Source organism: Coptis chinensis, chromosome 8 (genome assembly GCF_015680905.1).
Source record: "Coptis chinensis isolate HL-2020 chromosome 8, ASM1568090v1, whole genome shotgun sequence".
NCBI classification, from domain to species: Eukaryota; Viridiplantae; Streptophyta; class Magnoliopsida; order Ranunculales; family Ranunculaceae; genus Coptis; species Coptis chinensis.
In genome coordinates, this window is record NC_141463.1 from 33,842,740 (window position 1) to 33,857,173 (window position 14,434).

A 14,434-nucleotide genomic window follows, 5' to 3' on the forward strand; every position below is an offset into this window, starting at 1 on the left:
GTGTTTATGTTCTATTTTTTTTTTTACAGTTCATAAGATGGATTATATGATACCATTGGCCCCATGGGCCATAGAAAAGATCAAAGCAGCAGAGAACAAGTACTCCCATGGGCCGTAAGTATTATCAAATAATGAGCATGTTTGAGTCATTAGCTCTCATATGGTTTATGATGCTTACTTTGTTACTTACATGTTGCACTCTATCTTTCAGCCAGTGGTGAGCAGAGCATTGCCCTTTAAAATTAAGGCATGTGTTTTTATTGAACACTCTTCATTGTAAATTTGTTTATATCTATCATCAACATGCTTTCTCTTAAACGGACTGTCCGTTTACGGACATGTTATATAATGTCTTGCGCAGCTTATATAATGTCTTGCACAACTTATATAGTGTCATATATAAGTGTTATTTGTTATCTAGATGTGTCAACATTATATCACGATCTAAAAGTAAGAAGAAATAAAAACAGTGAAGAAGGAAAGAGAGGGAGAAAGGGAATTCGTGTGTTAGAGAGAATGGGGGCTGAGATTAATTATCTCAACCCTAACTACAATAAAATATATATAAAGTGGTCATCACAGATCTGCAGAGACCTGCAGAGATGTTACAGTTGCATTGTTGCCATAAATACACTCTCTCATATTTTGCGGATATTCCATACTATATGTGTGAACCCCATTAGTGATACGGTACTCTAGGTACTAGAATACTTTATTCTCAACATCCCCCCTCAAGTTGGAGCATATATGTTGCCCATGCTCAGCTTGGAACATATACGATCAGAAGACGTACGAGGCAAGGACTTAGTGAAGATATCAGCTAGTTGACTCTGAGTGTTAACGAACGGAGTACAAACTTCTTTAGCTTCTATCTTTTCACGAACGAAGTGGCAATCTACTTCAATATGCTTCGTTCTTTCATGAAATACTGGATTTGATGCAATGTGGATTGCAACTTAATTATCACAATACATTGGAATGGGTTCTTGGAATGGGATCCCAAATTCCTTGAGAAGATTTCGAATCCATATAAGCTCGCACGTAGTATGAACCATGGCTCTATACTCAGCTTCAACACTTGATCTAGCCACCACAGTTTGCTTCTTACTTCTCCAAGTTACTAGGTTTCCTCCTACAAATGTACAATAACCTGTAGTCGATCCTATCAGAAGGAGACCCAGCATAATCTAAGTCGGTGTATCCAATGACATTCAGATGACCATTAGCTCAATATAACAAACCGCGGCCAGGAGAGCCTTTCAAATACCGCAAGATTGCTTGAAGATGGGGAACCCGAGGAGCATGCATGAATTGTGACACGACACTCAATGTGTAAGATACATCTGGGCGTGTAATGGTAAGATAAATCAACTTACCTACTAGTCTTCTATAGGATTCAATATCTGAGAGCAACTCTCCTTGGTTTGTGTAAAGTTTCAAGTTAGAATCCATAGGAGTGTCTAGGGATGTCCAAATAGGAACCCGACTCGGCCCGAACCCAACTTTTCGGGTTTTGAACGAGTATTAGGTTATCCGAACCCGGACCAGTTTTCAACGGGTCGGGTTTGGAGTCGGGTATTTTGTTGAGAAGTGTGACCAAACCCTACCCTAACCCTATATTTCGGGTACCCATCGGGCTCGGGTAGGATAAAACCCGGTATAAATGAAGAAAGAAGACAATAAGAAACTTTATTTGAAATATATATCTACATTTTATTCCTTCTTCGGCTATTCACCAATCCTTCAAACAAAATAAAATTTCTAATGAACTTAGAAGTAATTATTACCTATACTCGGACATAATTATTTGATATGATTTAAAAATAGATGGACTCGGAATGAACTATAGATACATAATCACGTGCAATTACTAAAAAAATTGGAAATCCTGACATAAATTTTTTCATAATCCAATATATTAAATAACTCATCATTGTAAACATGAATGAGATCATAATTCAAATATTTATCTAACTCATTCTTTTATATGAGATTAGTAGTATGCAATTGAAACCGGATTTGGGATTCGATTTCAGTCCGGGTTCGGTTTCGGGTTTTTTAGCCCTTTTAACGGGTTTAGGGCTAAATTATCGGGTCGGGCTTGGATCGGTCCGGGTTTAGAGAGTGTTACCAAACCTTATCCTATGTATTTCGGTTTGGGTCTGGGTTTGGGTTTTGTCGGGTTCGGGCAGAGTTCGGTGCGGGTATTTTGTTCGGGTTTTGGGCAAGTTCAGGCAAGATGGACATCGCTAGGAGTGTCAACTGGTTTAGCACCCAAATGGCCCGTCTCCGTCAGTAAATCCAAAACATACTTCCTTTGTGATAAGCTTATACCAGTGGCTGATCTTGCAACCTCAATACCCAAAAAATATTTTAAAGGGCCTAAATCCTTTGTATCAAAATGCTTGCGCAGCTGATGTTTAAGGACCATTATCCCAGCTTCATCTGATCCTGTGAGAACTATATCATCAACATATACTACTAGCAAATAATACCTTTAGTGGTTCTGCGATAAAACACAGAATGATCATACGTACTTCGCTTCATACCATGAGTAATCACAACTTTGCTGAATTTATCAAACCATGCCCCAGGCGATTGTTTCAGGCCATAAATTGATTTATGAAGTCTTCATACAAGCCCCCCTTGAGCAACAAAACCAGGTGGTTGCTCCATATAAATTTCTTCTTGAAGATCACCATGAAGGAAGGTGTTCTTCACATCTAACTGGTGTAGCTTCCACTGCAAATTTGCTGCAAGAGAAATTACAATTCTAATAGAATTAAGCTTTGTAACAGGGGAGAAGGTCTCAGTATAGTCGATCCCGTATGTCTGTGTATCCTTTGGATTTTGCTTGATGGTAAGAACCCAACAACACTCCACTGTTTTCTTCCCTGGTGGAAGACGCACGAGTACCCATGTCTTGTTTGACTGTAATGCTTTCATTTCTTCGATCATAGCCTTTTTCCACTCGGGTTGTGAGAGAGCTTCCCTGTAATTTCTTGGAACAGACATAGACAACAAGGATATGGCAAAGTTCTTGTACAAATCAGACAAGTGATCACATGACATGTAATACGAAATAGGATGATTAGTACAAGTACGTTTAGCCTTTCTGACAGCAATGGGAAGATCTGCATTGGATTCACATGGACTAGGAATAGTACAAGTACGCTTACCCTTTCTGAAAGCAACGGGACGATCTGAATTGGAGTCATGTGGACCAGGAACTGGATCATTAGACGGCAAAACGATGGGGGAAGGCAGCGGAACAACAGTAGGAGGATCATCCATAAGCGGATCTGCATCATGAGATGAAATTTCAGCACTAGGAACAACATTGCCTAGGGTTGAGTTGTCTTGTATTGGTTCTGGATCATCTCTCACTGTTGTGGTTGGAACTTTATTGCGCCTTCTATATAATTTGAACTCTGATGATCTTGGTCGTGGAAAAAGGAACTGATGCTGGTACTACAACTGTATTATGAAATGGATCTTCAAAATGGTTTCCTTCCGTTGAATAGTATGGGGTGGACTCGAAGAATGTAACATCTGCACATACAAATGATTTCCGAAGAGTAGGGCTGTAACATTTGTACCCTTTTTGAGTGCGAGAGTAACCTAGAAAAATACACTTAGGATCAAGTTTATCTCTACCTACTTGCAAATTATGAACAAAACAAATGCTACCAAACACTTTAGGAGGAAGAGGAAATACAATCTGGTTGGGAAATAAAACAGAGATTGGGGACTGGCCATGTAGGACTGATGATGGCATACGGTTAATAAGAAAACATGCAGTCAGTATAGCTTTGGCCCAATAAAACTTAGGGACATTCATTTGAAACGTAAGGCACCTCGCCACTTCCAAAAGTGGCCTATTTTTGTGCTTGGCCACCCCATTTTGTTGTGGGGTGTCAACACAAGAGGTTTGGTGTAGAATACCATTATCATTCAAAAAGGAACGAAAAGGACTAGCAGTGTATTCCTTTGCATTATCTGATCGAAGCATATGTAAGGATGCGAAATATTGATTGACAATTTCAAAGTAAAAAGATTTAAACGTGGTAAACAATTCAAATCTATCTTTCAAAATGTAAACCTAACACATACGTGAAAAATCGTCAATGAATGTCACAAAATACTTGGCATCAAATAAACCAACAGTACAACAAGGTCCCCATATATCTGAATGTACCAAATGAAAAGGACTGCTACTACGACTTTCAACTCTTGGTTTGTAAGTGGCCCTACGATGTTTGGCCAACTCACAGACTTCACATTTTAAATGAACTGAACTGGAAATACTAGGAACTAGACTACGAAGTTTATTCAACGGAAGATGTCCAAGGCGCCGGTGCCACTGAAGTGGAAATATTGCTGCGAGTGCGAAACTGTTCTGGTTCTGGAAATAATACAACCCACTTTGCTCATACCCCCAACCAATCATTTGCTTGGTCTTTAGATCCTGAAAAACACAATGTGTAGGGAAAAATGTGACTGAACAATTTAGCGACTTGGTTATATTGCTAACTGACATAAGATTGAAGGGGCATTGATCAATGAGTAATACAGAGGAGAGGGGAAATTCTTTACTAGGATATACTGTGCCATAACCAATTACACTAGACTTTGACCCATTTGCAAGAGTCACAAAGGAAGTGGAATTGCAATTTTTTAAATGTTGAAAGATCTTGGGATTACCTGTCATAAGATCAGAGGCACCTGAGTCTATAAGCCAGGGTTGTGAGGTACTTGAGTGTAGGCAAATATTACCTGTATCAGCTAAGGTAGCCGTAGATGACGAAGAAGCAACAGTCATGGCCTGCATTCGCTTTAGAAGTCGATCCATATCCTCTTGTAACTGTGAAAGAGTCTCCCGTGACTCTTATCCTCTGCAATAGATGCCTGGTTAGCTCTATGGTGTGGTGGTTTCCCAACCAAATCCCAGTAGAACTCAGTAGCGTGGTTCAACAATCCACAATTCTGACATGGTTGAAAACCGGTTCCTCCTCGGCCTCGACCACGTCCCCAAGACTCACGACCACCGCGCAAACGTCCCCCACGCCCACGGCCTCTACCACGAAAATTATCACTTCGATTGGCAGGTACAACTAGTGCAGACTTTTCACCTTTGTCAATGGCAGGAAGCGTAACAGCAACCCTTGACAGTCTCGAGTGTGCAACAGCAAGAGTGGGCAGAGCTTTCTCTGCTTGGATCTGTGACCGAACGTGTTCATATTCAGGCCTTAAGCCTGATAAAAACTTTGATACATGAAAATCTTCTTGTTGACGCCTCAACGTCTCCAGATCCAACACAAGGGGTTGGTATACATTCAGTTCTTCCCACATCCCCCTAAGTTGGGAATAATACTCTCCTAGGGTCATATCACCCTGTTCCAACTTGAAAATCTGCTCATTCAAGTCGTAAATACGTGAAGAATTCTTTTCCGCTGAATATGAATCTTTTAGAAAATCCCAGATGATTTTCGAGGTATCCAGAAATCGAACATTATTGCAAACTGACTTTTCCATACTGTTCCATAGCCAAGTCTTGATTTGAGCATCCTCCTTGATCCATACGTTATAGTTCTTTGCCTTCACATCAGGTTTATCATTACTCAAGTATTCAGCTTTTCCCTTGGAAATTAAAAAGACTTCTACAGCCTTTGCCCACTAAAGGTAATTGGAAGATCCTTCAAGTTTTACCGATGTTATATCCAAAGAGAAAAAGTTATTCGGCGAAACAAAATCTTCTGCTTGCTCAACATCCTTCCCATTCTTTACTTGTGAATCAGCCATTGCAGAAGCTTCAATACAATTTTATTGGTCGAGATAAATAGCAGACCAAACACTTTGAATAGTAGAAAAAAAAAAACTCAGATCTGATTAGGGTTTACAGAACTGATCTAAAAATCAAAGTGCGGGGGATGATGGATAATACTGAAATACTAGTTTAGTTTGGTGATTAATACTGATTTTTTTTTTTTAATATAATGTTGACACATCTAATGGCTCTGATACCATGTTATTTGTTATCTAGATGTGTCAACATTATACCACGATCTAAAAGTAAGAAGAAATCAGAAACAGTGAAGAAGGAAACAGAGGGAGAAAGAGAATTCGTGTGTTAGAGAGAATGGGGGCTGAGATTAATTATCTCAACCCTAACTACAATAGAATATATATAAAGTGGTCATCACAGATCTGCAGAGATCTGTAGAGATGTTACAGTTGCATTGTTGCCATAAATACACTCTCTCATATTTTGCAGATATTCCATACTATATGTGTGAACTCCATTAGTGATACGGTACTCTAGGTACTAGAATACTTTATTCTCAACAATAAGCATAAATTAAAAAGTTAATAAGCGTAAATTAAAAAAATTGTTCAAGACACTATATAAGCTGTTCACAACACTATATAAGATGTTCAAGACACATGTCCGTTAATGGACTAGTCCGTTTAAGAGAAAGCCTGCCATCATCAATTAGAAATATGAAGTGTTGCTACTATATAATTTTGTGGGGACTCCTTATAAGTTTAAATGCATCAATAATTCCTTAGGTGCACTGGTTGACAGGAAACCAAATGCATACTTGGATCCCACCGGCCATTTATCACCCCTAAGAATTTATCTCTGCAAGTTTCTGCGCACTTGAGGCTGAAGGTCTTTGGCTGCTCTGTCCTGCCAACTTTGGATACGGGTTCCAAGCTCTCAGGGCCATTTGTAAGAGGTGTTTGCTTCAGTGCCTAAAATAAAATTGTTGGTGAGTTTTCAGCACAAAATAATGGCTATTCAATAATATGATGAATTTTTGGTAGATTTTTTTCCGCATGAGATTCTTGTAACTTTTGAAAGCATAAAATTCAGTGTTATCGTTTGTTGTTGGCCGACTTATAGTATTAGGATTTATAAAAAAATGGATGTGCTGGGATGTTTATTACAAATTCAATGTTTTTGTTAGTTATTGGCGACTTATGGCCGCTTTGGGAGCTCCCTATTTTGGGTGGGAGAGTGAGGATGTTTGTACTGCTCTCCCTTTTCAGAATAGGGTTTTGGGGGGTATTATGAACGGTAATCATGTCTTTAAGAGAGGTATTAGATATAAAGTGGGTGTGGGTGGAAAGATTTTGTGTAGGGACAATCCTTGGTTGGAGGAAGGCCTCTGAGGGAGGAGCACGAACAGTGTTTAACATGTCAGAACTTAATGGGCGTACCGATTTCTGAATGCATTATCAGTTCTAATGGTATACGTCCCTGGAATCTTGGTATTCACAGAGCTTTTGATGATTGAATCATCAATGGGTTAGCTTCTCTTACGGCTAGACTTGAAAGTGTTAACCTAATTACTCTTTCTATTGCATCCTTTGTTCTTGGTTCTGATCTATTGGTGGTGTTATTCGTATCCTTGCTTTTCGGGTTCCAGAACTTGGGATTCAATGGTTGTGACCAGAATTGTTTTCTTATCAACAAAACAAAGTGGAAATTTGTCCAAACCCCCCACTTTTGAATAAACCCCCCACATTTGTAAACATCACGATTTCCCCCCGCTCTGTATGACTTCCATCCAAGTTCCGTTGGTATTTCACCTAATACCAAAATTACCCCTGAACCAAGGATATAACGAGTATTTAACAACTCTTTTTTAAGTGTAAATAAGAAAAGGACTTAGAATTACAGGCCACAAGATGGGTTTTAATCCAAGGACTTAGAATTAGCCAACATGGCAAGTCAAAACAATTCTTTGTTGGGCTTTACCATTAATCCAGAGTCGAGCCAGCCGAGAATATCAAAATTTGCATTTCACAAGCACGTTTTCCTTTTCATCCCCTCATCTTCTTTTTATGGTTTTAGGACTTACAACAGATTTCATTGGTAAAGAGAGATTCAATTCAGATTCGGTTTGAAGATGAAGTGACGAACTATTCATCATCATTACATTTCCTAGTCTATTTATTATTCAATTGATTATTTCTTTCAGTCTCTTCCTTACACCACACAAATTCCGATATCCTCATAATCCAACCCCCATATGGTGAAATGAATTGCATTTTGTTACAAGCAAAACCACATGCATTTTTTTCTTTCTTTCTTTGTGAGTTTATTTGTTTGGCGTGACTTACGTTTTCACGAGACATTAAAGTAATCTTTGAGTTTCAGTGAAGTTTTAATGGCAAGTTCTATTTCTATAGGCTTGAAAGACACATGGGTTCTCAAAATCAAGAAAAATTAAAAGCAAATTGAAAAATTGGGATTGGGGTTTTATTTGTGTGATGATTTTGTTATAGATGATGGTAATACTGATGGATTTGTTAGAAATGGTGTATAATCAAGTGAGGAGTATAAGAAAAAGTGACAAGGCGAGAGGAAAAAGAAGAAGACTGGACTGTTTTGATACACTCGGTGCGGCTTGAGCTTAAGAGAAAATAAACAAAGACTTGTTTTTGACTTGCTATGCTAGTAGCTATAATGAGATAAAAGGGTATTTTTGGTATTAGGTGAAATACCAACAGAACTTGGATGGAAGTCAGACGGAGCGGGCGGGAAATCGTGATGCTTACAAATGTGGGGGGTTTATTCAAAAGTGGTGATAAAAGTGGGGGGTTTGGACAAATTTCCCCCAAAACAAAGGATTGCTTTCTTTGTGTGGTGTGCAACACTTGAGTGGATTCTTACCACTGCTGTCCTTAGAAAAAGGAAGTTTAGGGGGAATCTTTCATATTTGTGTCCGTTGTGCTCTATAGTCTGTTAAACATGTACTTTTGTGTTCTCCTTTCTCTTGGTGAGTTTGGTCTTATTTCCATGGAGAATCCGTGTTGTCTTGGGTAAGTCCTAATAGGGTGGTCAAGATCCGTAATAATTGGCAAACATGGCCATTTTCTTCTAGAAGCACTTATGTGGGTTATATGGCTAGAACATAACAGAAGACATTTTAAGGTTAAAGCATCTTGCCTCCAGAGGGTCATATTAGCTAGAAATGCTCTTCTTTGTTACTGGAGTAAAGTGTTCATGGACCTACGGGGAGCATTCATTTTGAGCATTCTGTTGCTAGATGGGAGAATATATTGTATAGAAATTCTTGATTGGGATGTAGGAGTAGTTTTGGTATTTGTGGCTGTATTTTTATTGTTCCTTTCTCTTGTACTTGTAGGTCCTCTTGACCTATTTTTCTCTTGATCTACTGAAACCTCACTTTACCTTGAAAAATTAAAGAGATACAATCCTTCCATTTTGCTTGCTCTGTCAGCATCCCACATTCCCACCTATTGTTCTCTGTATAATCTTCTCCTCCAACCTCTTGACCTCCCATTCCCCTCTTCCCAAATATACTGTATAACCTTTTTTTCCACAAGTCTTCCCTACTATGTCAACATATCACCCTTCACCTCATCGCCCTGCTCCATATTAGTTCAAATGGCTTGTATTCAATGTGTGTTGAGAAGATCTATTTTGGATTGAAGGTTGCAATTCTTGGTGGGAATTTTCCAAGTCTTCAGCAGCCTTTTTCTTAATCGTATGGCAAGAGTTATTTTCCTCGTTCAATAGTTTTGAATTGCTAGAGAAAATGTAAATTTCATATCAAGATTTAAGACCCGGTCAATTCTCGACCAAGTCCTTAACTCAAGTATCTTACAAAACCAATGCAAGTCAATGCGGAAGATGTATTGACTATATATTTCTGAAGAGAATATTGGGTTTATATGCTTATAGATTGAGTCAGTTATAAACAGGACGATTGCTATTTAGATTAGTATTTAAGCAACTGAAATTCTAATGCCGCGCGTTTTGGTTGATGCTAAGCTATATCTCTAATGTCTAATCCACCACGCGTTATTCAACCTTATGTTATATACTTCTATATGATATCACATAAGAAATTGTTGGGTGCTAATTGTGAAGATTCGAGAAATAAAGAAATCGTATTTTTGTGCATAATGAAAGAAATCTATCCCCTCGTTTCTCTTTTTCAGTATGTACACAAATTAGAAATGAAACTCTGAAACTGACTGGCCACTTAAGTCACTTTGGAGTGGGCAGTAATGGACTATATTTGTGGGAACACTCTCAGCACTTTGCTTATTTGAGGTTCACCTTATTATTTTCTGAATGTGATGCACCGCCCTTAGTACTGAACTATGGACAAATCGGATGCGGGTCTTGTTTTTGAGGGGAGAGGGAACAAATCTGTCATGTTTAACACATTGCGTATTTGGACGGCTGATTATGTTGTCCGTTTGTTGGGTTCATATGTTATTGATATTCAATCATTAGTCTGTATACTTTTTCCCAGGTCTGAATTTTGTGGCTGCCAGAATTGACTACTTTTACATCTTCGTTTCCTTTTTCTATTCTAATTAGAATTTGAACAATGTTTTTGGTATATAAAGGCTTCAAGTGGTGTTGCCTCGCTTCTCTTCCTTCCGAAATCCAAGTTTACATTAGGGAGGCAGATCTTTTAAGTTTTACACATTGCATTGCTGATCCATGGTGTGTAGGTTCAGATCATTATTCCTTTGATCCTCAATCTGTTAACCTTTTTTCAAGGCAGAGCTTTGTTAGGTTCTAACTCATAAACACGTTCTCCTCCACCTTTATTCATATGCCAACATTCAAAGATAGACATATCGATCCTTTTCCATCTGCATATATGGAAAACAATGTATTCTCAGGTACGGTATATTTCCACCTAATTCTGTTGCATATAATGGGATAGATAGCGTGTTTTACATGTAGGTCTATGCAACACTATCATTCAATAGTTGCTGTGTCATATTGATGGTGATGTTAGTGATCTAACCATTTAGCAATGCACTTCACTACGTGCAGATAGTAATCACCTAATAGAAGTATATATTCATTAAGTCATCTAGGTGTTGGCTCGTCAAGCAACTCGGGGTCGTCGTAATTACAGATATTTGATCGGATATTCTCATTGTAGTTGCACATCAACTAGACAAATGACCAAGTGACCGGTCTCGATCACACAACAACGTCAGCAAGTAGCTAATACACATGCTGATAATGGTACTGATAGCAGTATAGCACTACCATATCTTATCGTATCTAGCTATACTACGTTCATGGAATAAAATGTAATGCGTTCATATTCCACAATCCACGACTTTGAGAAGAATAAGAACAAATTCTCCCCTCATTAAATTACCTATACGCCAACCACATAACATACTATTACTCTAGTAGTAGGGAATCTAGCTCTCAGACCAATTTGAATTTTGAAGAACTTATCAGCTTTATATAGAAACCGAAAAAGAAAGCTATCTATCTCTTTGGTAGTTGATTTCTAGAACAATATAAAGTTCCAACATACACGCATGTAGTCCTTTTGTCATAACATTCTTTAATACAACCGTGAAGTTGATATTTTAAACAAGTTACCCATAAATGTGGGGGTGTCACAAAAAGCACTGATGAAAAAATGGTGACGATGATGGAAAGAGACTAGTAACCAGAAACTAGATGACATAAACAATTTGAAACTGCCCACAATATATAGAAGAATATGCTCACCACCTCAGTTGTTGTAGGTATCGTCCTCTGCAGTGCACTTTTGATTGCAAATGAGGCTCTTTTTGTAATGTATAAATATAGGCCATTTAGGTACTAATATTGCATTGTGCATTCATTGGAGTTTTGAAGGGAGTCTTTGATTAAGTAATGTGTTATGTTGTTTTTATCTGTGTGTATATATAATATTTATAGTTTTCATGCTCTGTAAATTTGATATATATGTGATTTGTATTGATGGATTTTAACATTGGTTTCTTCATAGAATATCTAATTGTAAGTCCCGTGGTTTCTTTGACATAAAATTATCTTCCAGATCATCTACTTATATAAGCTTTGAGCTGATTTCTTCTTTTCCAGTTTACTGTTCTTGTGTTCAATTCTTTTACTCTAACAAATGGGCTTACAAGGTGGTTTAATTTTTCCTTTTTCTCGATTAATATGATTCTATTGTAAGGTTTGTAATAATTAATGGATACCAAACTAAAATGTAAGAAAAGTTAATGGTTGTTTTTCTATTTAAGTAAGAACTAAAAGATCCATTTATGCTTTGCTATTGAATGTTTTACACTTTCTTTCTTCTATATATCTGTTTGTTGCTTCCAGTAAATCATTCTTATTCCTATGTATTTCATATATGCAACAGTTTATAGTTCTACAAATTTCTTCTTATATGCTATCTTTCGACCTCTTCACAGGATATTTTGAAATGGATGCTGTTGGGAGGTTGAACAAAGAATGCATGTATGAGTGCCTGCTCTTCGGTATGTTCTGTACTCCACAAATTTCTTTCTAGTTTCCTTTATAGTATCAGCTGCTTCAATTGAAAGTAAATAGCTAGGACCTTTATTTTACATCTGAATTGTTGTTACAGATATGGATAACACACTGACCCCATGAGCTCAGGTCTAAATTATGCTTGCCGCAAGAACATAGAAGGTATGGTTAGGTATGGTTGTCGAGAACTTGCCTGCAATGAGTTGGGCATATACTAGAATTAGTAATAAGTAAAGTGTGTACATCTAAATCACGACAATTGTTATAGCCTTGCTGGCTTTCTGCTGATTTGAGCAAAATGTGAATTGCAGAGTATATGTTGCAACACTAAAGTATTGAAAAGCAAGTGAAGTTCCCCGGATGTGCTTGGAACTGTACAAGGAGTATGGAACCACAATGGCTGGTCTAAAGGTGAATATAAATTTAGGAATCATTTTACCAGTTTTTAGTTCATGTATGCACAGTATGATCTTAATTCTTGCAGGCATTAGGTTATGAGTTCGACAATGATGAATTTCATGCCTTTGTTCATGGAAGATTGCCGTATGAGAGGTTGAAGCCTGATCCAGTGTTACGGAACCTTTTGCTAACCATGCCTCAACGTAAAATAGTATGTCCAATTGTAAATCAGTTTTAGTTTCTGTTAAGTTGAAATTCATCAACTGGAAACATTCTAATTGTGTATTGTGGGCATACTGAATTGTACAGATCTTTACCAACGCTGACAAAAATCACGCCAATCAAGTTCTTAGTAGGTTGGGGTTAGAAGATTGTTTCAAGGGCATTATATGCTTTGAATCTCTCAATCCTCACACTCAATATGAAGTTGAAGAATGCAAATGTCTGGCTTCCAAAATTACTTTCTCCGAGGATCCAGACTATGATTCTTTCTTCTCTGAAAGTGACGACAGTGTCAAGAATCTGCTATCCACCAAATTACTGATTCTCTGTAAACCCTCTTTGGAAGCCTTTGATGCTATTATTCAGATATTGGGCGCTGACCCAAAGAAAACGGTAATAAGAGACCCTAGCTTCCAACTTTAAAAGTAGTGTTGTGCTGAATTTTCATTTTTGCAGAGTTCTGATAATGTTTTTGCTATTCACAGATTTTCTTCGATGATAGTACTCGAAACATTGCCAGTGCGAAGGCTGCTGGACTTCATACAGTTGTTGTAAGCACTACATTTACCTTTGAATAGTTGCATTTCTCCTTGACTAGTGCCATATATCAAAGAAACAATACATACCTTTGCTATGACTATTGATCTTTTTCATGGAAACTGGCTATAAATGTGAAATGGTTATAATTGTTTGTCGCCAACCATATGTGACAAAGCCAATAAAGGAAACAAAAAACTCACACATACAATTTGGCCTCGTTTCTTGTATATTTATGTAAGCATCTTGATTCTTGCAGATAGGAAGCTCAGAACTAATTCCAGGAGCAGATCTCGCTTTGGGTAGCATCCACAATATCAAAGAAGCTTTGCCTGAGATATGGGAAGAAGAAGACCACATGGAGCAAGTTGTTCAGCCCCATGCTGAAGAAACTATAGTCCTTGCTTAAATAGTTGTACACTTCTACTCCCCTCTATTGATAAAATTGTAACACAAGCTTATCTGTTTTGCCGAACAAGTGGGAAGGCTGTCCCATCTTAATATGAATCTAGTTCAATAGAAAGTGAATTGATAAATACTCGTTGTGTTTTCATTTTGTTTTGACTGTTTTATTTATTAATTATTTGTACAGAAAAGTTCGTTGGATCGGTTTCACTGAGCTGCAGTCCGAAGCATGGCTATTATAATGGAGTGAGCATTTAAGAGTCAAATCATCCTCGAAAGAGAGGTGCCCTGATAGTGCATAGAGTCCCAGCACATATTTCGTTTTTTTTTATGCCCTACGGTTCTCACAGGTGCCTGACATAGAGTTTTTAGTTTTCCGGATTGAGCTAATTGTCCCCTAGTGATTAGTGAAACATAAGTGCCACACCAATATAAAATAGAACCACGCACTGAGTAACACAATTAATCAGTAATCTTATCGGACCAAGCTAGATTCATAGAAATGTCGAAATAGGAGAAGTGGCCATGAAGTCTCTGTTGACATGTGAAGATGTCCAGTCT

The 14,434-nt window shown here is 37.8% G+C and overlaps 1 protein-coding gene and 1 pseudogene across 2 annotated transcripts; one reads left to right on the forward strand and one right to left on the reverse strand.

The window, feature by feature from the left end:
• Positions 1-3,404: 3,404 nt before the first annotated feature.
• LOC147481208 (uncharacterized) lies at positions 3,405-6,564 on the reverse strand. The gene is made up of 2 exons (XM_086581443.1): positions 4,777-6,564; positions 3,405-4,468 (listed from the first exon to the last, which is right to left on the reverse strand). Exon 1 carries the CDS (start codon positions 5,533-5,535, stop codon positions 4,837-4,839), a length of 699 nt encoding a protein of 232 aa, XP_086437569.1. The 5' UTR covers positions 5,536-6,564; the 3' UTR covers positions 3,405-4,468; positions 4,777-4,836.
• A 3,783-nt stretch (positions 6,565-10,347) lies between these two features.
• Positions 10,348-14,004, forward strand: LOC147481209 (uncharacterized protein C24B11.05-like; annotated as a pseudogene). The gene is made up of 8 exons (XR_015206958.1): positions 10,348-10,677; positions 12,232-12,297; positions 12,408-12,472; positions 12,622-12,721; positions 12,795-12,920; positions 13,019-13,324; positions 13,417-13,482; positions 13,728-14,004. The product of XR_015206958.1 is annotated as an uncharacterized protein C24B11.05-like (transcript).
• The last annotated feature ends 430 nt before the right edge of the window (positions 14,005-14,434 follow it).

What these genes read in the sequence shown, in the direction of transcription:
- LOC147481208 (XM_086581443.1), bottom strand. Translation starts at nt 5,535, where the DNA reads ATGGAAAAGTCAGTTTGCAATAATGTTCGATTTCTGGATACCTCGAAA.